Source organism: Calliphora vicina, chromosome 4, assembly GCF_958450345.1.
Source record: "Calliphora vicina chromosome 4, idCalVici1.1, whole genome shotgun sequence".
Lineage (NCBI taxonomy): Eukaryota > Metazoa > Arthropoda > Insecta > Diptera > Calliphoridae > Calliphora > Calliphora vicina.
Genome location: NC_088783.1, coordinates 65477098 through 65501181, shown reverse-complemented (window position 1 = coordinate 65501181; position 24084 = coordinate 65477098). Strand labels below are relative to the sequence as shown.

General features: G+C 31.4%; 1 protein-coding gene across 3 annotated transcripts in view; it reads right to left on the bottom strand.

Annotated features, from left to right (window-relative positions):
* Positions 1–24084, bottom strand: part of LOC135958764 (glutathione hydrolase 1 proenzyme) — an 89267-nt gene that overhangs the window by 1059 nt on the left and 64124 nt on the right. For 2 of the 3 annotated variants that reach the window (XM_065509659.1, XM_065509660.1), the window contains exons 2-8: positions 11119–11265; positions 7772–7875; positions 6644–7250; positions 1311–1724; positions 794–1244; positions 533–723; positions 103–463 (exon numbers count right to left, since the gene is read on the bottom strand). In XM_065509659.1, coding sequence (XP_065365731.1) covers positions 103–463; positions 533–723; positions 794–1244; positions 1311–1724; positions 6644–7250; positions 7772–7875; positions 11119–11265 — 2275 coding nt within the window. The remainder of the gene's footprint in view (positions 1–102; positions 464–532; positions 724–793; positions 1245–1310; positions 1725–6643; positions 7251–7771; positions 7876–11118; positions 11266–24084) is intronic. The other variant, XM_065509661.1, reaches the window with a different exon arrangement.

The following is a 24084-nucleotide window of genomic DNA, read 5'->3' as shown; positions in this document are numbered from 1 at the left end:
TTCTGGGATGTATGTCTAATATCCCTACAAACATTGACTAGTGCACTCCCTTACCCTTTATAGACTAAAAAATACATATTTGTGGTGAATTAAAAATCTTACCTCTGAAAAGAATGAACTCTGCTCATATTCCAAAACATTCGGCACCAATTGACTATGGAATCTGGGTGCATCAATGGCCTCCTTAATATTTTGATTAAACCACAAAACTCTGGACATAACATCAACGATGGCCGAAATAATTTTCGCACCACCAGCCGCACTCACTGCCAATCGGACGTTGCCCTTAGGATCGGTCAAAATCATGGGTGACATCGAGGACATGGGACGTTTTTGAGGACCTATGAAATTGCTAGGCGAGGGTGGTAAGTTGAAGTTGTTTTTATGACCGGGCGTTGAGAAATCATTCATGGCACTGTTAAATATAATGCCGGTGCGTTTGCCAACCTGACCGGAACCGAAACTTTAGAAAATTAAGGTAAATAGGTTAATATCTTGAAATATTATAAAATATTAAAAGCCAACCACTTACTAGTCATTTATTGTTGATGTTACAGCCACGGCATCTCCATTAGCTGCCATTACCACTAAGGGACTAGTGCCTATGTCATCTTCCTCAGAGAATTGGGCTCCATATTCGTGAACATTGTTCAAAACTGTGCTATCATTAATGAGTTTTCTTAATTGTATGCCAGTTTCGGGATTCGTTAAACGGCTGACCAACTAGGAATGCAAAATAAAAAATACATCAAATCAAATTTACAAAATGTTAATTAAATAACTCAATACTCACATCTCTAACATCATTATATCTCACATCTCCCAACTCCCAGCGCTTGGCATAACCAAACTTCAAAGCCTCCACAATACGATGTATGGCAGTGGCACGATGTTCTGTGTCTAGCAGATCGGCTTGGGTGAAATTGAAACCTTCCAAAATGCTTAAGACATTGGCCACAATTGTGCCACTGCTAATGGGCGGTATGGCATGCAAAATATCATCGCCCAATTGCATGGTAACCGAACTAACCATATCAGCTCCATATGATTCCAAGTCATCATAGGTCACCAAGCTACCCAAATCTTTTAAATCTGCAGCCACTAATCTACCCAAAGTACCATTATAGAAGTCACGAGCTCCCTTGGTGGCCAATAATTCGTAGGTGTTACACAATTCGGGCAGGGGATATAATTTTGTACCGACAGGATGTATCTTTTGGGTGGTCTCATTAACAAAGACTTTGCTGTAGTAAAAAACAATATATACATATTTAGTTCCCTAGTTCTATTTAGAACCTTAAAAATCTTACCTTAAAATTTCATTGCTGATTGTTCTGTTGAATTTGCTCGTGTAGGCTGCATTCAAATGCTTTGTCATATAGAAACCTTCCTTGCACAGTTTCAACGAGGGTTCTACTAATTTCTTCCATGGCAGCTTACCAAATTTACTATGAGCTTTGTCATAACCCATTAGTTCACCGGGCACAGCTATTGACAAACCTCCGTGCAGTGATAATTTGATATCATCTTCGAACATATCTTGAGTGGCAGCGAAGGGTGCTACTTCTCTGGCATCTACCGAGAACGCCTGCTTGTGACTTTTAACGTAGATGTTCATTAACATGCCACCTCCGATGCCCATGCTCTGCAAAGTGGTAATGCCAACACATAGTAGTGATGCAATGGCAGCATCTACAGCACTGCCACCATCTTGCAGGATTTGACTGTAAGAGAAGATTTTTGTAAGTCATATTTAATTTATTCAGGAAATTAGTGAATTGAAATAATATACGATATAATAATTTTGGAATCTCTGTGCTAATTCGATTAATTTAATATTTCCTTTTTACTAACTCCCATTTACTAAAAAGTTTTAATCAGCAGTTAGCTCTTAAATTTTCAATGAAAAATTTCACATTATGGTAAAATTTATACCGAACAAAGTTCATAAACTGGAGACGGCACGTTCTATGCGAGACTAGTACGTTTTGAGCCTATTGCTTCATCCCGACCTGAGTTGTGCCAGAACTACTTTATGAATGTTACCTCGAAAGGTTTTTCTCTGTGTCGGCTTTGCACGATATTCATGCAGTATTCTACGAACGGGGTATTCATGGCGTCATTTTGAATGTCGTTTAAAGCTTTCGTATACGAACTTCGATCCAATAGATCATTCGAATATCTTTGCATGTTGTCCCTGTATGCTCGTTGATCCATACTGGCATGTATCGCCGGAGGCAACAATTGTGTGTTGTTAAAGATAGAATGACTCCTCCGATGACATTCCTGGAGGAACTATTTTGTCAGGATGACGTCTAGTTCGATGACAGGGAGAAACTTTGTGCATGAAGCCTGTGTCAGTTTTTAAGTGAATATTTTTCCACTGAGTAAAACTCAATGAAGGTGAACAAACTAGATCAGTGTAATCGACCAATCTTATAACAAAAACAAGTTTTCTTTATCCAAGTGCTGCCATATATCGCTTTGAGATCCTTGTTCAACTTCACAATTTTTACGTGATTGCAGTGCCATGAGCTGAGCAGGTAAAGAGACTGCCAAAAGTGACCCCTAATTGAGTGATTCACAGTCGGAATTTCAACCGCATCGACTGAGATATCGACAATAAGCATTCCCTACTTCGCGACAGTTGTAGGATGAGCAAGAAAATGAAGGAGAAGAAGAAAAGAGGCTGCCAAACTTTTTGAGTGGTTAAAAGTCGAAATCTCGACACCATAGAATGAGATACCGACATTAAGCTTTCCCTACTTTTGTAGGATGTAGCATGAGGATCAAACCGCATAGGTCATCGACGTTTTAGCCGGTCTCCATAATGGTATATTTGTCCGCATACGATATCACTTGTCTTTAAACTCTACGAACGACTGTATAGAATTGTGTACTGCAGGATATCCTGGAAGAGTGTGGTGTGGCTGATTTTCCAAGCGCTACGAGTATCGTAAGCCTAGTGATATTTGAGTGGAATTTAATGGAATCCATCTGTAAGAGACTGGTATAAAGGCGGAGGAAAATATCCTCTTTGCAATAGATGATGGGGATATTGACCTATGCAATTGTGCTTTGGTCGCATCCTTTCCATGTTTTATGATTAGGGATATTTTACTCTTTTTACAGGCACTGAGTATTATCAAGCTCCTCACTGACAGGTTAAAAACCGTTTTTAGGTACTAAATTTCCCACTTCCCAAGGAGTTCCAACATTAACAGGTATATACGGCTGCAGCTTATCGATTTGATATGAATTTTTCTATATTGAAAGTGAAAGGATAGACTTCCGGAGGCAGACGGACAGTACGGCTAAGGAACGAATTTTCCCTGTAATGTGTTGTGCGATCCACTATCAAGTCGATAACGAATTGATGAGCCCTTGCCGAAAGGGTTTCGGGAACAAGTTCCCTCATTTCAGCAGAGCATTGCTACATTGCTACGATACTCCAGTGAGTCAAAAGACCTGGATACTCTACTGTCACCGATAAGCACCTTCGCCCTCTCCTGTATGCGGTCGAGTTACTCCAAAATAGATTTCGAAGCACCAGCACACGCATGACAATTGTTTTCTATTTTGGGTTTGATAGAAGTGGTGTAAATAGTAAGGAGATCAGATGGAGTGAAGTATTTCCTACACCTTTTTAGAAAACCAAGGCACTTGGTTGGCTTCTGTCGACACTTGAAAATGTGTTTTGTCCAGCGGATATCGCACTAGAACTCATTGACATCAAGAGCTCCTGATTCCTTAATATTTACCACCCATAAAAACAAATGTAACAACATGATCTGTTGCGCGTTTGTGTGTTAACATACAACATTGAGTCTTGCGTGCAGAGATTGTCACAGGAACTTGGTTAAGCGTATCATTCATGAATGGCAAATGTTATTGTCTTCCCCAAAGGAATAAATAGCGTAGGAAGTTTGACATAGAAGGTCGTTTAGAAAGATAAGAAATAAAATAGGAGAATGGAGGGAGCCTTACGGTACCCCTTTATTGATCTTGAATTCGTTTGATGAGATTCCATCTATAATAACTCGTATAGTGCGATCTCTGAGAAAGATCGATATAAATAGAGAGAATTTATTACCGACACCAAATTTATTACCAACACCATTTTTCGGACAGGAAGGCTAACAAGTCTCCCGTAGAACGTCCTCTACGAAAGCCATACTGACGGTCACTGAGAAAATTGTTGGACTCTAAATATTTAACAAGATGGTAGTTAGCCATCTCTCCATAACTTTGGAAAGTGCAGAACAAATTTCTATTGGACGATAATTTTCAGGGTTGTTAGCAACCTTCCAAAAAACATGAAATTTGTTGGCACGGTATAATGTGCTGAAATGATTAGCTAACGAGTTAGTGTCGAAGAACACTGCTTCAAGATTAGTGCTGGTATACCATCAGGTTCAGGAGACTTATTTATGTTGAGATCCGCTAAAACCCTTTTAACTGTGAGAGCGCAAAAGAATTTATTCGTCAAAATAACTGATACTATTTCGAGCTCGGGTAGTGGTTGATTGCTTTCCTTTGCTCTAAAAGGTTTTCCAGATAAGGCTTGCAATTCAATACACTAGTTCAATAGTACTGTGTCCCATTCTGAAATTTAATTGATGTTCAGGAATAATCCTATTAGTATCAATATGGTATCAGTCTCTCAAGGAGAAACTTTTCAATATATGTAAATAATACTGACAACAACTATGTCTGAAACACTCCATGAAGCCGGGAAGTATCTAATGCATAATATGGATGTAAAAATAAATCTGAGTACTGACTTATCATTGTGGAAGTGATTTTATTTATACTAGGAGATGTTCCTGCTTTAAGGCCTTTGATTATTGTCTTCTTCATTGAGCAGTGTAACACAAGAGCATATCATTTATTCACAGCCTTCCGTAAACTAGTATATTCTGTTGGGTCTAAGTTTTGCAGATAGTTTCTAAGATTTGATTCCTTATTATACTTTAAGGCAATACGTAACATTTTTTGGAATTTGTTTAGTGAAAAATTTAGACTCGGAGACCGTGATTCCTGCCATTTATGCCAGAGTCATCTCTTATAAGAGACTTTTGTAGTTTAGCCAATTTATTTTCTTTTTAAGGAAACAAGTACTACTTAGGTTTGCAAATTTGCTTGAAACATTTAAAAAATTGCCAAGAACTTTGAACATATTTCATCACGAACTTATCTACAATAATAACCCTCCTAAATAACTGCATATTTTATGTTGAAGTTTTGTGTTTTCAAATTTAATTATAGCTTTTAACAACATTAAAACTTATCTCTGTGTGACAGGCAAAACCAAACAATAATCCTAGTAATCTAATAAACACATTAAAGGCACAAAAGGATTTTTTCAAATACTAAAACATAAAGGGTGATTCATTTAGATGTTTTTTTCTGTCATCATATATCACAACAACCAAGCAGTTAATTAAGTTGTCAATGTATCTCTTAAAGACAGTAATTGTCACAAATGTCTTATCACTTGACTGACTCCAATTTATATATTTTGGTCATTTGACACGTGCGTGCATTTTGTAGTGCATAGAGAAGACAATTGGTTACTTTATACATTCCAAGTAATCTAGCGTGAAGACAGTTGCCACTTAAGTGTCTCTAAGTAATCTGGAGTGTAATTACTTCAAACGTTTTGTGAGTAATTCTTACAAACTGGTTTTATACAAATTGTGTTGATATAATTCTCATAGAGTTTATTTTTGCTTAAATATACTGATATCCCATGTATCATAGCATGAAGTCAATAGTCACTTTAGTGTCTCTTAGTAACCTATGGTGAAGTCACTTCAAACTTTTTTTGTATTGCACTTTATTTTACCCACCAGAAGCGTTGACTACTTTCGATTAGCTATCAGATAGTCACATTATAATTAAAAGGGTCAATTGACCTCCAGCTTAAATAAAACTAGTCATGTAGCTGATCAAGTAACCAGTTACAAAGCTAGTAAGGTAACTGACGCTATGTAACCAGTATGTGAATCCAATGCGTTGCCTACTTTGGTCCCATTGCAATCAAAAAGAGACAATTGAGCCCCTGCTTAGAACAAAACCGTGTTAAAATGTCTAGTCACGTGACTATTGAAGTAACTAGCTCCCACCCTAAATGATGGGTAAAATCACTAATTCGGTACTGTCTCCAAGAAGTGCTGGGAATGTCTCCAAATTATTCAGCTGTATTACAATAATCCGCATTGTGTTAGAAATGTTTTTCGAGAATTTCGAACAAGATCTATCATTTTGCTGAGCACCTAATTTCGAGTTCCGGGCCTGTCAACTGGCCACATACATTGAGTGATATCACACCTTTGGATTTTGGGGGTTGGGGTCTTCGTCGATAAGCCAGCTAAGATTGAAGACTTGGATGCCAACATTACACGTGTGATTTGCGAGATACCGATAGGAATACAGGAAAGAGTGAACGAAAATAGACCACCTACGCTGACATGAATAAAATTGCCTTTAAAAAGTACATGTCGGAGAAACATCCAATTCTATTTTGAACGTTTTATTTAAAATTAAGAAAACACCTCCAAATGAACTAGCCTATGTACATATAAACCATATTTAAACTGTTATAAAACTGTCCTAACTAAATTAAACGATTTTCACATACCTGCCAATTTTACTGCAAAGAGGTTTGTCCGAACACACGGCGGCATGTTGAAATACACCCAATGTTGAGGTGAAGTTTTCTTCTAAAATGGGTATATCCCTGAGTAATGGAACCTCCGTTTTGGTGGTGGTTGTTGGTGTTGCCAGTGTAGCTGTTGCATCTATGGAGGCTTTTGTGACAGCATCATTACCTGTTGCAGATGCCACATCGGTGGGTTGAGTTACATTTAAGGTGGCAATGTCATCAGCAGCTGCTGCTGCGGCTGCGGCATCTGTGTCGGCCTGTGTTGTACCTACTATTGAAGCAGCGTGAAGTGTTGAGTTTGTTAGTGTATTATTTGCGGATGTAGCTGATGTTGTTGTTGTATTGTTATCATCTGATAAAAAAGAAGATTTAAAGGTTGAGGGTAAACTTTGTATAGGACTAGCAGAGGGTGGTAGTGGTTGTGGTGGGTTATTAGAAGGAGTTATTATTGTTGCTGTATTGGAGGTAGTAGTGGAGGTGGTGGTGATTATTGGAGTGGTGGTGGTGGTTGTTGTAGTTGTTGTATTGAAATGTTTGTTGTCTAAATATTTGAGGGGATTTGTGCTTGTTGATTTTGGCCATTCTACAAAGAGAAAGATGCAAAACAAGAAGAAGAAGAACAAGAGCACAAGAGAGCAAGAGAACCAAATGAAAGAGATAATAGAAGTCAAGCACAAAAGCACAAAATAACGGCATTAAAGCAAAATCGAAAAGAAAAACAAATCAAACAAACAAAAAATTGGCAGAGCAACAAATGATAAAAAACAAAACAAAAAAGCAGCACACACATGGTGAAAAGTCAAATTATGTATTTTGTTTTTTCGTTTTATTGTTTGATGATTTTGCGAATGTAGCAGAATTTAATATTTTTGTGTTTGGTAAGCATAAAAACAACAACAAAATTCGTGGAGAGAATAAAAAGAACAGAGAGAGAAAGAAAAAAACAGAAAAAAGTGTCAGTGCATTCATTTCCTTTTAGAGAAATTATAATTTATTTCACTTTATTTGGGGTGTTTTAAAAATCTTGTATTGTTTTATAGTAATTGAAAAAATAATATTTAATACAAATATTTTTTGTATTTAGTTGTTAATTTTAATACTTACCACTAAAACATAAACTGATGATAACGTAACTAATTAAGGCAATGCCAATAAAACATATGATACCTATGGTTAATTTTTTCATTAAATTTAATAATTTCACTCTCCTGAAAGTAGGCAAGAAAGAAAAGTATGTAAATTTGTTTGTTATTTATGAAGCACAGTGGATAATAAGAGAAATAAAAATATTATTATCCTTTAGAATTAAATTATGTTATAAATATTTATATTTGCAAATAGTGAATGGTAGGAAATGCAAATAATCAGGGATAGTTTAAATCAAAAGCTCCAAAAACAGGAAATTTGCACACAAATAAGCAGAAAAAGTATAGTTATGAAATCTAAATTAAATCTTTAAATTAATTTTACTGTAATAAAAAATTTGGTCACAAAGTAAAATAAAATATTTTTCCAGTTTTCAAAAATAAATTATATTTATTAATAACACTGTCCAACAGCATTTTTGGAACAGAATAGCGACCCTATAATTCGGAAAGGGCATGTTGAGTAGATCGTTTTTGTACAATAAACTTTTAGTCCAGCTGGTCTGATTTTTTTACAGTGCACAGTGTGAGGTTTTAACAATTTAGCTTATCAATATACAATTTTTTGTTTGTTTTTTTAAAGAATTTTAAATAGAATTGATTGATAACATTCCCAACTACAAAGAATCGCATTTTAAAGTAAAGAAATTTACAGTTTTATAAACAGCAACTGAAACTTTACTGTAAATACAGACTTTTATAAGAAATAAGAATGTCAAGGCTCGTAGCTCAATTTTAAATGTGTTTAATTTTTTTTAAAATGCAATATCTTCAAGAAATTTTTTCTAGTTTGTAGTTTCATACATTGTTTATTAAAAAAATAATAAATTGTAAAAAGCGTGAGTAGAAAAAAAGTTTGAAGGTTTTAGAATATATTTCTTTTTTGAACTTATTTTGAAATGTTGTATCTTTTAATTGGACATATAAATATATAGGAAAGCAAGGAAAAGTTGTCGCATCATTTACATTAGATAACCTAATCTATCTTCTTACAGAATCAACAAAAAAAATCTGCCCCAAATTGCCTCTCCACAATTGCCGATCCAAAAACTGATCATGGGTTCAGGTATTTCGTGACAACAAATTTTTGAATACATGTCGCAATTTTAAAGATAATTCGACAAAATTAGGCAAGAACTTTTATATTGCTTTAAGAACTAAGCCTGTTGAATAAGGATAGAATCGGTCCAATATTTCTCCTAGCCCCCATACAACTGCCCTATCTGAAAATAGTTAAGCTCTCATAAATATCTTAATTATAAACATATCCTAACCAAATTCAGCATACGTAAGTTTTATATATACGCAAATGATTCCACCAAATTTTGTGACGATCGGTCCACAATTAGTCATAGCTCCCATATAAGCACCATTCTCGAAAATAAGATTCAATACAAATAATTTTCATATCAAAAGAAAACTGTTTATAATCACTCGGTGTAGGGTATCATAGGGCGGTCTTGCCCGACTATACTTTCTTACTTGATTTTTAATGATTATAATGTAAAAACAAATGTTTATTTTATATGGGAAGTGGGCGTGGCAGTTGTCCAATTCCGCCCATTTTTCTACAGAAGTGAAGTTGGTCATATATTACTTATACCAAAATTCGTGAATGTACCTTTATTTATTACCTCACACTGTGCAGTGTGTAAAATTTTAAATTTTTTCAACGAAGGCAGCATAATACTAACTGAAAAGAAGTTTACAAGTTAATATCTGAGCGATTTCTTATTGCCAGAGTTATATTGTGGAAGAATTTAAGCCTCTCTTTAGAGGTCAATTTGACCCTTTTTTTTGAAAAAATCCATAAAAGTCCTTTCAAAAGGGACATTTAAGGATTAAAATATTCTACGAAAGTTTTTGCGTAAAATTTCAGTGGGGATCGCCAAAGATACCAAAGTTGTAAATAAAACTCTTTACGATGAATTAGCAAAATTACACGCTACCTAGGGTCTCACGTTTTTTAAAAAATTCGCCAAAAATCCAAGTATGATCCGAATGAGCTGAAATTTAAAATATAAATAGTCCTTGAAAATATCTACAAAAAACATGCATAAATATGTAAGTTATCACTTTTAGTTCAAGAAATATTTAGATTTATTTATTTTTTTAATTCTGCTCCATCTTGTTTTGGTTTTTTAGATATGGAGGGCCTATGGAGGTTCGAAATTTATTTTTAAATATCAGTTATATTTGCTATAAAATTCTTAATAAAATAAAAATAACTTGCTCACAGTTGCCTTGCTCTTATAAAAAGTTACACGCATCCAATGTTGGAACATGTTAACAGTGCCTATTTTTTAAGTTTTTTTCCAAAAGGTCCCTATATTTTTTCTTTAGTAGAAAATAATTTTCTTCGGTACTGTATACAACTTTTACATGATCTGGAAAGAAAACTTAATGCTGAAGCGTGTGTAGCAAATCTGGCTTACTTAAGCGGACATAGTACCCCCCCGACCTATCCAAACTTGAACAATTTTTCACACAAATTTTAAGTTTGAGTAAAAAATTATAAAAACGCAAAACACTGATCTTCGAAAAAGTTCCATATTTGTATAACCCTATATGTTATTTAAATACGTACAAAGTTTTTTATTATCATACGGTAAATAACGTCACAGTAGGCCCTTTTCTAAAAAAAACTTAGTTTTTAGAACACATTATCCCTACTTTAGAAATGTCGGTATTTGAAAATAAAAAATGTCAAAAATTATTATGCCATTGATTTAAAAACATTTTGATCTACATAAGTTCCAAATTTTGTTATGATATCTTTAACCGTTCAAATTTTACATTAATTCAAAGTTTGTATTTTTCTTCATGGAAAATCACCATATTATAAGCTTTTTAGTTCTTAAGGTAAATGACATCCGAAAAATTTATAAAATAATTTTATTTTACTAAAATATCAATCTACAAGTCCTAAGGATTTCACTGATACTAAATACTTATATAAAAAGCATATATTTACTCTTCAGAAGATCCACAAACCTTACCCCCTTTGACAAATTTTAATGTTTTTTAATACATTGCGATGAACTAAAATGGAACATATGGTGGATTGGAAAGGATCTATTAATCTAATTGCAGTTCGAAGTGAACAGACTTGGTTTTTGTTAAATTTTTTTAATCATTTTTATAGAGTTTTAATAGCTATAATAAATTAAACACCATTCATTCACTATATGCATTCGATTAATATAAATAAACCTTTTTATTTAAAAAAATAATTTTTTTTCATCAAAGTATTTTTACAACCCACTGTGCAATTTTATTTGCTAAATTAATTTATTCTCACAATACCTTTGCTCTCGCCTCGCTTCTTCAGCTGTTGCTGTATCATGTATAAATTCACCGCCATTTTTCTCATCATCATCTGTTACCGATTTCAAAGGAATTTTGTTCATAGCATCATCATTATTGCTGAGTCCCATTTTTAAGCCATCAGCTCTAAAAAGAGATGAAAAATTAAAACGGAAACGGAAATATTATTTATTTAGCTTTTAAGTAAACTCCTAAAAATATGCTTTACAAATTATAATGTTTATTTTACTTATATATTTTGTATTAAGTTTTAGTGCTTGACTTTATTGCCACTTTTCAAAGAACTACACAACACAATCACCGTCCAGCTAAATGCACACTGACCATTGCATTATATTTTGTTGAATGTTTTTTACTTTTCCAATAGTATTTGTTTAAACACACATCAACTGCTACGTTTTCATGCACAGTATTCCGTATGCACTGACAAACTTTAACTAACAAACGATGAGAAAATGTTGTTATGATATTTATTCATATGAAGACGTACCCAGTTAACATTTTTTGGCAAAATGTCGGATTGCAGAAACTTTACCAGAGAATTAACCAAATTTTTTAAATTTTCATCATACTTGATATGTCATAACAGTTTGTTAAAATAATTTTTGGATAAAATCTGTTTGTATAACTTTAGGTTAAACAAGTAAGGGCCATTATTACAACTTGCCTTTATAGTTAAAGGGAACTTTAAGCAATAGAAGAAGGTACCCTTAAAGTTAACTTTAACTATAAAGACAAGTTGTAATAATGGCCCTTAGAGTGCTAATTCTGCTGTACCAAATCTTAAAAAATTCGTGAAGTGTATAAAAATAACTAACTTTGTGAAAATGGGGTTTTATAGAATAGTCTGAACATTTTCGCAAATATTGTTTCAAACATTTCTAAAAATTTATTGGAATTTATTGGGGATCCATTCATCATAGGTGCACATCTGCAAACACCGATTAACCTGAGAACAGAGTAATCGATTTGTTACATAACCAACTTTTTTTTCGTTTATCGATCATGTACCATTTTTTAAAGTTCGACAGTTTCATTTTACTTATGATCGGACACTAATTGTTTTTTCTAAAATTCACGAAAACAATCAGAAACGCTCAAATCAGTTATAAGATATTTATTTGATGTTGATATGTCATAGTACAATGAAAAGGAATGTGTTGAACAAATTTAAAATTAAATTTGGTTTCGTTTAGCTTTCTCTGAATTTCTCCAGAAATTTATTTAGAATTTTCCAGACTATGAGTTACGAAGCTGGTCGGTCGTTACGAATTCGGCAAATAAATATTCATTGGGTAAGTATGCATACTAACATACATATAGCGGTTATTTCTATTTGTGTGTTAGTAGTTATTCGTGTGTTTTTCTAATAACCGACAGAGTTACCAGGTAAAGAGTTTAGATAAAATATACCAGTTAGGGTATTCGATTTTCTGAGATATACATGGCCCGTACAAATATGTCTCAGTGGTTGACAGTTTTTGTTTTTTTGAAGTATTAATATTGATTTTATATTATCTGAAATTTTCCTATGTATTAACAAATAAATAAAATGTTGTCTAGGAAATTTGATCGATAACAATAATTTTCAATAGATAGCCAATAGATGCTTCAAAAATTGTTTTGTGCACAATAAAATATGCAGTGAAATACGAAAAATATGATCTTAATATCTCAAAAAATTATGATGTTTTATTGAACATTTATCGATAACAATAATTTTCTATAAGAAATGTAACTATAAGAAAAATTTTTTATAGACATTTTATCGATAAAAGTTATCGATAACAATAATTTCATTTGAAAATTTATCGATAACAATAAGTTTCTATAGAAAACTTATCGGTAACAACGACTTTCTAAAGAAAATTTAATATTAACAATGATTCTCTATAAAAATTGTTTCGATAAATATAATTTTATATAAAAAATTATACAAAAATTAACTACAATCGATAACAAAAATTTTTTAAAGAAAATTTAACGATAACAATATTCGCCATAGTGCTGGATGATATCATGGAGAAGTCTGTTCAGAAAGAAGAGAAATCACATGGAGTCTATAACGTCACTTTAAGGATTTGGATTATGCGGATGATTTTCATCTACTCTTGCACAAGATTTCCAACATGCAAGCAACAATAGAAGATTTGGAATGAGGTGCATCGGCCAAACTATCAGAAAGAATCCTGACAGTATAACAAGGATGGCGCTAGAGTAGAATCCTCCAGAAGCCTTAGATAGTCCAAAAACTAGGACAGTGCAATCTTACATGGGAAGACGCGAAAACAACTACAATTTTTCTACATAAAATGTATCGATAACATTAATTTTCTATAGAAAATTAATCGATAACATTAATTTTCTATAGAAAATTTATCGATAACATTAATTTTCTATAGACAATTTATCGATAACATTAATTTGCTCTAGAAAATTTATCGATAACATTAATTTTCTATAGAAAATTTATCGATAACATTAATTTTCTATAGAAAATTTATCGATAACATTAATTTTCTATAGAAAATTTATCGATAACATTAATTTTCTATAGAAAATTTATCGATAACATTAATTTTCTATAGAAAATTTATCGATAACATTAATTTTCTATAGAAAATTTATCGATAACATTAATTTTCTATAGAAAATTTATCGATAACATTAATTTTCTATAGAAAATTTATCGATAACATTAATTTTCTATAGAAAATTTATCGATAACATTAATTTTCTATAGAAAATTTATCGATAACATTAATTTTCTATAGAAAATTTATCGATAACATTAATTTTCTATAGAAAATTTATCGATAACATTAATTTTCTATAGAAAATTTATCGATAACATTAATTTTCTATAGAAAATTTATCGATAACATTAATTTTCTATAGAAAATTTATCGATAACATTAATTTTCTATAGAAAATTTATCGATAACATTAATTTTCTATAGAAAATTTATCGATAACATTAATTTTCTATAGAAAATTTATCGATAACATTAATTTTCTATAGAAAATTTATCGATAACATTAATTTTCTATAGAAAATTTATCGATAACATTAATTTTCTATAGAAAATTTATCGATAACATTAATTTTCTATAGAAAATTTATCGATAACATTAATTTTCTATAGAAAATTTATCGATAACATTAATTTTCTATAGAAAATTTATCGATAACATTAATTTTCTATAGACAATTTATCGATAACATTAATTTTCTATAGAAAATTTATCGATAACATTAATTTTCTATAGACAATTTATCGATAACATTAATTTTCTATTGACAATTTATCGATAACATTAATTTTCTATAGAAAATTTATCGATAACAATAAATTTCTATAGAAAATTTATCGATAACATTAAAAATCAAATTATGAACTTTTTATTTAAAGTTTCGAGTTTTGGGTTAAAATAGCAATTCAATTAGCAAATTCAATTAAAAATAGTTTTTTAATTTTATTTGCTATGAGCATAAATGTTGAAATATAAACTGACATCCATAGAGAATTATACATTGAGACGAGACACTCCGATTTGTCAAACAAAAATACAACAAATCATATGTCTGATACAACAACAATATACATTGAATAGCATATATTTTCTTGTTGCAAGAGTTAGGTTTTTGACAATTACGTCTCGTCTCTAACCCATTATCTCAAATTCAAAATTTGTTTAATAAGAAATTTCAAAAAATTAAAAAAATATCGAAAATCGAAAAGGTGAAAAATAAGGTCTACCCTAATACACATACATAAATAAATATAAACTCAGACACAATCATATTTAATTTCTGCAATATGTACTTATTAAAGTCACAAGAGTGCACATGTCGATATTGATGTCGGTGACGACGACAACAAAAACCAAAATGATGATGATGACGGCTATACGATAAACAAGATTATGATGATTATTATAATCACAACAATTCCACAGACATACGTACACTCAAACACAAAGAAAAGGATCCTACAAAGAAGACACCAGCAAACACCCACAAATACATACATTAACATCCCTACTGAAAATCAACATAAAAGCTTTTATGGGTACAAAGGTTTACGTGGTGTAATTTAGAATATTGTGGTGTCCCTCCTATGTTTTGTCGAAAGGCAAAGAATAAAACACAAATACTTCTGAGGAACAAAATGGGTCACATAGTAACATGCAAATCAGAGTTTAATTTAGTAAAATCAAACTCTCACCCTTAAAACAAAAACTCTCACTCTCAATCTCCATATGAATATGCAAAAAAATTATAGAAAATAATAACATAAAAATTCCTAGAAGCAACAGCAACAATTTCATTAAAAATGGAGGCAAAAGAATTTTAAAGTGAATTTTTTAATATGTGTATAATGTAGGGGAGGGTAAAGTGTGTATGGAAGGGGTTTGTTGGTTGTAGTTAGGAAGAAAGTGTAAAACAAAAAGCAGCAAGTAGGGACCTCATTTGAAAGTTGTTATAAATGAATTCCCTGAATAGTAAAAATACTTAATATTTTCAACAAATTTAATTTTATGCATTCGTAAATGAATGCTTTAATGGAAGTTTAGTATCTTTACGTGATTGAATGTGGATATTAGAGGAGTTAGAGATATGGTAACAAATAAGTATTTAGTTTTAAGGGAGTGGATAAAATACTTTTAAAGATTAGTATTATGGGTATGACAAAAAGATGTAATCTGAATAAATTTAAACAAGCTAAATTATTAAGAGTTTTTATACAGTGAAATAAATTATACAAATTTTATACAAAATTATCCTTTATAAAGAGAAAAAATATAGGGAAATTTTTTCTAAAGAAAAATATCCCTTGGTGAAGGGTAATTTTTTTTTCTAAAGCTAAATATAACTTCCTCAAGGTAATTTTTTTCCTACAGAAAAATATCAATTTGAAATGCGAATTTTTTTCAATCGAAAAATATCACTTTGTGAAGGAAATCTTTAATTTAAAGCACACCGATTGCTCACCAAAGCTTATGGTGAATGTGTTCCATCGGTTTCAACGTGCCAGATATGGTTTGTTCTGTTCAGGTGTGGTGATTTTGACACGGAAGACAAAGATCGTCCAGGCCAGCCAAAAAAAGTTTGAAGACCAAGTATTGGAGGCATTACTCCATGAAGATTGTTGTCAAACTCACAAAGAGGTGAGAGACCTTAAGACCCCGAAGAGTAAGAGATCGTACGTGAAGCCCGGACAACCATCCGAATCGACACCAAAGCGAAATATTCATGGCGCTAAGGTAATGCTCTGTATTTGGCGTTACAAAAGGGTCCTATCTATTATGAGCTGCTGGACCAGACCATCACAAGGAACCTGTACCGAACGCAACTTTTTCTATTGAAAAATATCCCTATGTGAAGGAACATTTATTGTAAAGTGAAACTTTTTTCTATGGAAAAAAATTCCTTTTGTAAAGGGAAATTTTTTCTGTGGAAAAAAATTCCTTTGGTAAAGGGACGTGTTTTTCTACGGAAAAATATCCCTTGTGAATGTAAATTTTTTTCTATGGAAAAATATATCTTTGTGAAGGGACATCTTTTCTGGGAAAATATCGCTATGTGAAGGAAAATAGTTTTCTATGGAAAATAGCAATTGTGAAGGGTCTATGTCTATGTAAAATTTCCTTTTGTAAAAAAAAATTTAATGAAAAAATATACTTTTATATCGAAAAATATCCATTTGTGAAGAAAACAATTTTTTTATAGGAAAATATCCCTTTGTGAAGGGACATATTTTAGTATAGAAAAATATCCCATTGTGAAAAATAACTCTTGTGAAGTGAAATTTTTTTCTATTTAAAAAAATCCGTTTGTGGGATTTTTTTATTTAATAATATCCCTTTGTGAAGAAAAATATTTTCTTATAGAAAAAATATCCGTTTGTAAAGGGAATTTTTATTTCTGTGAAAAATAACCGTTGGAAAGTGAAGTTTTTTTGTATGGAAAAATTTCCTTTTGTGGAGAGAAATTTTTTTCTATGGATAAATATGCTTTTATGAAGGGAAATTTTTTCTATGGGAAAATATCTTTGTAAGAAATTTTTTTTTATGGAAAAATATCCTTTAAGAAGGGATTTTTTTTCTAAGGAAAAATATCCCCTTGTGAGGGAAATTTTTTCTATGTAAAAATATCCTTTTGAAAGGATTTTTTCTATAGAAATATACCATTTGATTGTGGAGGGAAATATTTTACTATAGATAAATATCCCTTTATGAAGTGAAATTTTTTCTAAAAAAATATCTCTTTTCAGGGAAATTAAATTCTAAAAAAAAATACATCTTTCCAAAACCATTATTTTCATACAGATAAATATCCATTGTTTTTTTCTATGGAAAAATTTCCTTTTGTGAAGGAAAATTTTTTTTATGAAAAAATATCCCTTTGTAAGAAAAATTTTTTTTATGGAAAATTTACCTTTTGCGAGGGAATATTTTTTCTATGGAAAAATATCCCATTATGGGGGAAACTTTTCCTATGTAATTTCCTTGTGAAGGCAAATTTTTTTCTACAGAAAAATATACCTTTGGTAACAAATTTTTTTTCTAAAAAAAATATCCCTTTTCAGGGAAATTATTATTTAAAGAAAAATACATTTTTCCCAAGTTGGGGAAATGGGAATTTTTTTCTATCGAATAATATTTTTAGAAAAAAACAAGTAAGAAAGTATGGTCGGTCAAGCCCGACCATACCAGATATTGTGGTGTAAGTACAATAGTTTTAGGTTAATTGGCAGTAAATATCGTTTGATGTGTAATAATAATTATTGTTTTAAACTCTTTTTAAAATTGAGGTCACATACACCTAATTTCTGTTTTGTAAACATTGCGTTCGAACATGCAACAATCACATTCTAGGCCAATACATCAAACTGTAAAATAAACATAAAATAATATTATATGGAAACGAATACATACATATTTGTTAGAAAATATGTAATAACAAAAGCAATCATATTATAAGTAAAGCAAGTATAAGCAAGTGCATGAAAAAGGACTCTAAAAATACATGAACAAGTAAACTTTTAAATTATTTAAAAAACAAGTAGGGAGTACAAGGAGTTTCCCGTTGATACTAGAACCATGGCACCATGACGTATGATTAATTTCCGTATAGGCGTTTGATGTATAAAGAATTATTTATGGTCACACATATTTTTTTTTTAATATAAAACCGTTTCCTTTATGTATTTTGTTTGCTATTAAAAATAATTTTCCCCACAATTAAACTTATTCGATAGAAATTTGTAGGTATGAACGTTTGACGTCTGCTTGCATGTCATGTCATGTTCGGAAAGTCTAAACACGTTTCCAACTAGTAATTGGTTGGGTTTATTTTATGTTTCTTTCATTTCCTAAGAATTTGTTGGTCAGTTAGACAGGGTTTCGTGTGATAAAAATCATTTTGTTTTAATTGTTTTCAATATTATATTGCAAATGATGATTGAAAATATAGTTTATGAGAGATGATTTTTTTATTTTCTCTAGATAAAATTATCATTAACAAATTAATACAAATTGCTTAGCAAGTAACTCGTTTATATTCACATTTTGAGTTGAAACTATTAATTTTTAGTAATCTTTTAGACAGTAATTGATAAAAATCTTAAGCTTTAGCAAGAATGACTCTATAGTACGATGTCATATGATTAAAATTTATTTCAGTTTTCCTCTTATTAAAATCCAATTAAATGCAATGAGATTGTTTTGTCATGATACCAGCCAGTACATTGCTTGCTTTTTTATACATATTTCTAGAAACTACAAAGTAAACTGAACTGACTGATTTAGATACAAAACGCATATACAATAAAATTAATAGAATGGCTTTAGAATTTTTAGCAATTTTATTCGTACACAGAGTCATGCTTATGCATGTACTCTCATGTGTTCAAGTATTTAGATGGCAAATGATTTTAATCGCAATGTCATGTCAAGTTAAATGGATCAAAATGTTATTCATCCGTTTAATAAAATTTTAAGTTCGTTCATACGGTTTTTTTTATGTCTGTTTATAAATTAGAACATTTTTTTGCGTTTATATTTAAGAATTTGCAGCCATAAAATATCATTTAGGATTTAGTTATGCGCCGAGTATGTGTAAATCTGTTTTTTTTTGTGCGGGTTTAGTTTATGTTTAAGTGATAAAGTAGAAGATAATGACTATATTTTAGTTTTTTTTTATGGTTTCATTTACATAAGTATACGAGGATCAATGTGATTGGTTGAAATTTAATGCTAAATTTTGGCAAAAATAGAAAAATATAAGATAAATTTATTTATTAGCTTTATGACTTAAAAATTCGGTTTCCGAGCCAAAAGAACTGCTCTTCTCTTGAAGCCATGATCGAATTGAGCCAATATCGGATACTCTGATGTGAAGTGAAGCGTATCCCCGAGATAGCGTTCTGTATCGATCCAATAAAACAATTATCGAACGGGGCATATAATGAGGGAGAGGCAAAACTTCCCAACCACTTCTTTCTAAATAGTTTTTAACAGGTATTGCAACAGTGCACAGTAGGGCAGAATCAACATTTTTTGGAAATAAGTCTGGGATTTCTAAACGACTGGTCCGGTCAAGATAACGTAGGCATATCCAAAGAGTATTTGAGTTTATGTTATTAAAATGGGCCCTACAACTGATCCAGGAACGGCGCTATCGGGGCTCAAAGTAGGGTATCTTCTTTTAAACTCGTGCAATCCGATTTTAAAGATTTTTATATTTTTGGAAACCGTTTGGCTAAGTCTTGAGAAACCTGCTTGCTAATAATTTATCTTATAAAAAATATTTTGGAATAAATCTGAATCAAGTTGTTCCTAATATTTGTAGTCCTATCAAAATTTTGATACAAATTTTAGTTTTAGAAACTCAATAAATATGTAACATGTAATAAAATCTTTATTTATTAACAAAACTCAATGAAATTTTCAACATTTCTTAAATTTATCATTCTAAATCATACAAAGTGTAAAAAAACTTGACAAAAGTTCAAAGGAAATACCGCAATTCCTAAAAATTGCAGCGAAAATCCCAAAAATTATTTTTTTATAATTTTGCCAATAGGGTCCACATTTCCTTCGAGGCTTAGAAAATACTGTGGCGATAAATAGGAAACACATCAAGGTTTCCAAAGCTGCTTTTCCATTTCTGATCTTAGCTTTGTAATTTTTGAAATTGTGAACCAAATTTCAAATTTTGATAAAAAAGTAGGTCAAATTCCGAAGGGCATAGGGGCGATATATTCCAAATTATGGATATGTTTTTTATTACCAAATGATCTCCGTAAAGATACCTTACAGAAAAATATAAAATTGTTTTATGTTCTTAAAGAAAGTTTTTTTTTAGTAAAAAAAGAGTTAAGTCACCTTTTCGCACCTACTATTTTTTATACCCTACACCGCCATAGTGGGAAGGGTATTATGCGTTTGTGCAGATGTTTGTAACGTCCAAAAATATTAGTCTAATACCCACCTTAAATCTTAGAATCACTTTCAGAGTCGATTAAACGATGTCCGTCCGTCCGTCTGGTTGGCTGGCTGGCGCAGAGTACAGGTCGCACTTTTGAAGATATTTCGATCAAATATGGTACATATAATTTTTTTCGGGCCAAGAACCAAGCCCATTGAAACTGGCTGAAATCGGTCCATTATTTCACCTAGCCCCCATACAAATGTCCTTCCGAAATTGGACTTTATCGGTCATAAATGTTTAATTTATCTATGTAACTACACAAATTTCGCTTCAAATAAGTTTTATATATACAGAATTCATGTCACCAAATTTTGTTACGATCGGTCCATAATTAGTCATAGCTTCCATATAGACCCGCTTCCGAAAATCACTTTAACGTGCATGAATCGCTTAAAAATGTTGGTAAACACACAAAATTCAACATAGTTAACTTTAATATAGACATAAATCACACGACCTAATTTCATGGTGATCGGTCCATAATTGGTCATAGCCCCATATAAGGCCCACTTCCGAAAATCACTCAAAAATATAAATTATTGAAATTTTAAAAGAAAAATGTTTTTGCTCTTTTACTTAGTGTACTTTCTTATTCTTATTTTAAATCGTTTATTTTGGGATCCATAATCAATATTGCACTGAAATCTTCTGTATATTATTGGTAATTTAGTTATGTAACTAACAAAGGATATTCGAGTCCATTCGATTGAAAAGTACGCCCTATATTTTTAAAAAAGCAGACCAAGTTATGGCAAAATTTTAAAATTTCACTTTTCAAATGCCTATAACTCGGAAATTTTAAGAGATAAATAGCACACGCAAAACCTAGCCAAGCGCTTTCCAAAAATCTAAAAATCTTTGAAATCGAATGGGAAACTAAAAATGGCTCGTGTTTAAACATTTTACATGTCGAAGGTACCCTAATTTGAGGCCCCATAGTGCCGCCCCTGGAGTATTTGTAGGGTCCATTTTAATAACTTAAACTCGAATACTCTTTGTCTACGACCGTGTCAAATTTAATACCGATCGGACCAGTCGTTTAGAGAACCCAGGTTTATTTCCAAAAAATTTTGATTCTGCCCCACTGTACAATGCTGGCTTCAAACGACAGGTTCCCTGTGAAGGTCTGGCGAGATTTCCGAAGCCCAAATACAAAACATTACATTAGCGCCATGGATATTTGACTTTTGTTCCGATTCGACTGGTTGACCGGCCTTTACAAACGATCTCTTATGCTTTGGGTTATCGTAGTAGATACATTTTTCATCGCAAGTAATGATTCGGTGCAAAAATTATTTTCTTTTATGGAGTTCAAACAGCATTTCAGAGTTACAGAACAGTCTTTCAAGGTATCTCAGCTTCAATTCGTGTGATACCTAATATTCCTGCTTTTGTATGAATCCTGCTGCTCGTGGAGGTTTTGAAATTGCTGATTGAGTAGCTTCCAATGATTTTGCAAGCTCGTGCTGAGTTTGACATCAATTATCATGGTGTAATGCCTCCAGTTCTTGGTCTTCTGGCTTGTTTGGCTGGCCTGGACGATCTTTGTCTTCCGTGTCAAAATCACCACCACTAAAAAAGTAAAGCAAAACTTCCCGCATATGACGCTTTGTTGGCACAAAATTCGACTTTTTCCTAGCAAAACTAACTAAGATATATACCTTTCAAAATGACATATAAGTTAATATAAAACAAAAACCGCGTTCAAAAGATATGCATTTTTAGGTCATATACCCAATACATTAGCATATATTACTATCCCTCTGGAACTTTGAAGTTTAGTTTAGTTCCCATAAAATATCTTCAAAATTCCATCTAAATGACCTTGTGCCACAACCCTCGCATGTACGCTCTTTTATTATTTAAGTGATGAGTTATTTTTATTATTTTGATTTTTTTCCATCATCATCATCATCATTATTGTCATCATCTTTTGGCAGTGATACTAGACAATGGGGTCAAAGTTGTTTTTAAGCGCTTCAGTGCGTTTTTCTTTTTCAAAACTAATGTTGAATATTTCGCATGATGCGTGTAAATTATGGCTGTAAACATTGATATTGAAAGGCAACAACACAGCAATATGTATGATTTGAATAAATGTTTATGTTAATGATTGTGTAGTTGGCAAATATTAAACATTTTCTTTTTCATTTACACACAAACAAATATTAGATTTACTTAATTAGCTGTTAAGTAGGGGTATTAAAAACAAAACAAATATTAAATGTTGAAATTAAATGCTGTTAAAAGTGGTTTGGTTTCGAAATTTAAAAGAAATATATGTAAATAGATTTAAGGCAGCATTTAAAGTAAATATTTTGATGGTTATTTGTCAAATTAATAAACGATAATAAATGAAAAACAATAATATTAAAATTATTTGATTATTATTACTTGAACATTTTGTTGGAATTTGACTGGAATGAAATGTTAAATATTTTTCAAACAAAAAACATATGGCTTGCATTTATGTTTCCTTTTTGCTGGAGAATGCTATTAAAATAAAGTGTAATACAACTGTAATTCAATTGCTTGACTATAATTCAAGGCTAGAAGTACACTTGCTTTCAACTTGAATTCCAGTAAAAATGCTTATTGGGTACACTGAGTAAATGAGCAAAAGCATTTTTCCTTTAAAATTTCAATAATTTATTTTCGTTTGTGATTTTCGGTAGTATGGGAGCAATGATGAACCGATCGCCATGAGATTAGGGCGTTTATTAGGTGATTTATTTCTATATGAAACTTATTTTTGATAAATTATATTTGAATTACAGTGTCCAACAAATTGAGACTTTTTGATTGGAACAGAATAGCGATCCTATAATTCTGAAAGGGCATGTTGAGTAGATTATTTATGTGGAATAAACTTATAGTTCAGCAGGTCTGAATTTATTTTACAGTGGGTCAAAGTTTTGATCGAAGCATTATACTAACTTAAAAAAATGTTGTAAGTTAATGTCTGAGAGAATTTAAAATATAAATAGTCCTTAAAGAGATCTACAAAAAACTTACATACAAGTTATCTTTTTTAGTTCAAGAGATATTTAGATTTATTTATTTTTTTTAATTCTGCTCGATCTTGTATTGGTGTTTTATATTTGGCGGCCCGGCCCTATGGAGGGTCGAATTCCTTTTTAAAAATATTAACTATTTTTGCTATAAAATTTTGATTAAAATCAAGGCAACTTTCTAATAGCTATCTGCATCAAAATTTGGAATATGTAAAAATGGCAGTATTATTTACGTTTTTTCTCAAAAAAGTCCTTATATTTTTTGCCAAATAAAAAAAAAATAGGTTTGAGTAAAAAATTCTAAAAAGGAAACACACCGACCCTCGAAAAAGCTCTATATTTGTATAGCCCTATATATCTTATTTAAATACATACAAAGCTATTTTACTATCACATGGTAATTAACGCCACAAAAGGTTCTTTTCTTGGACC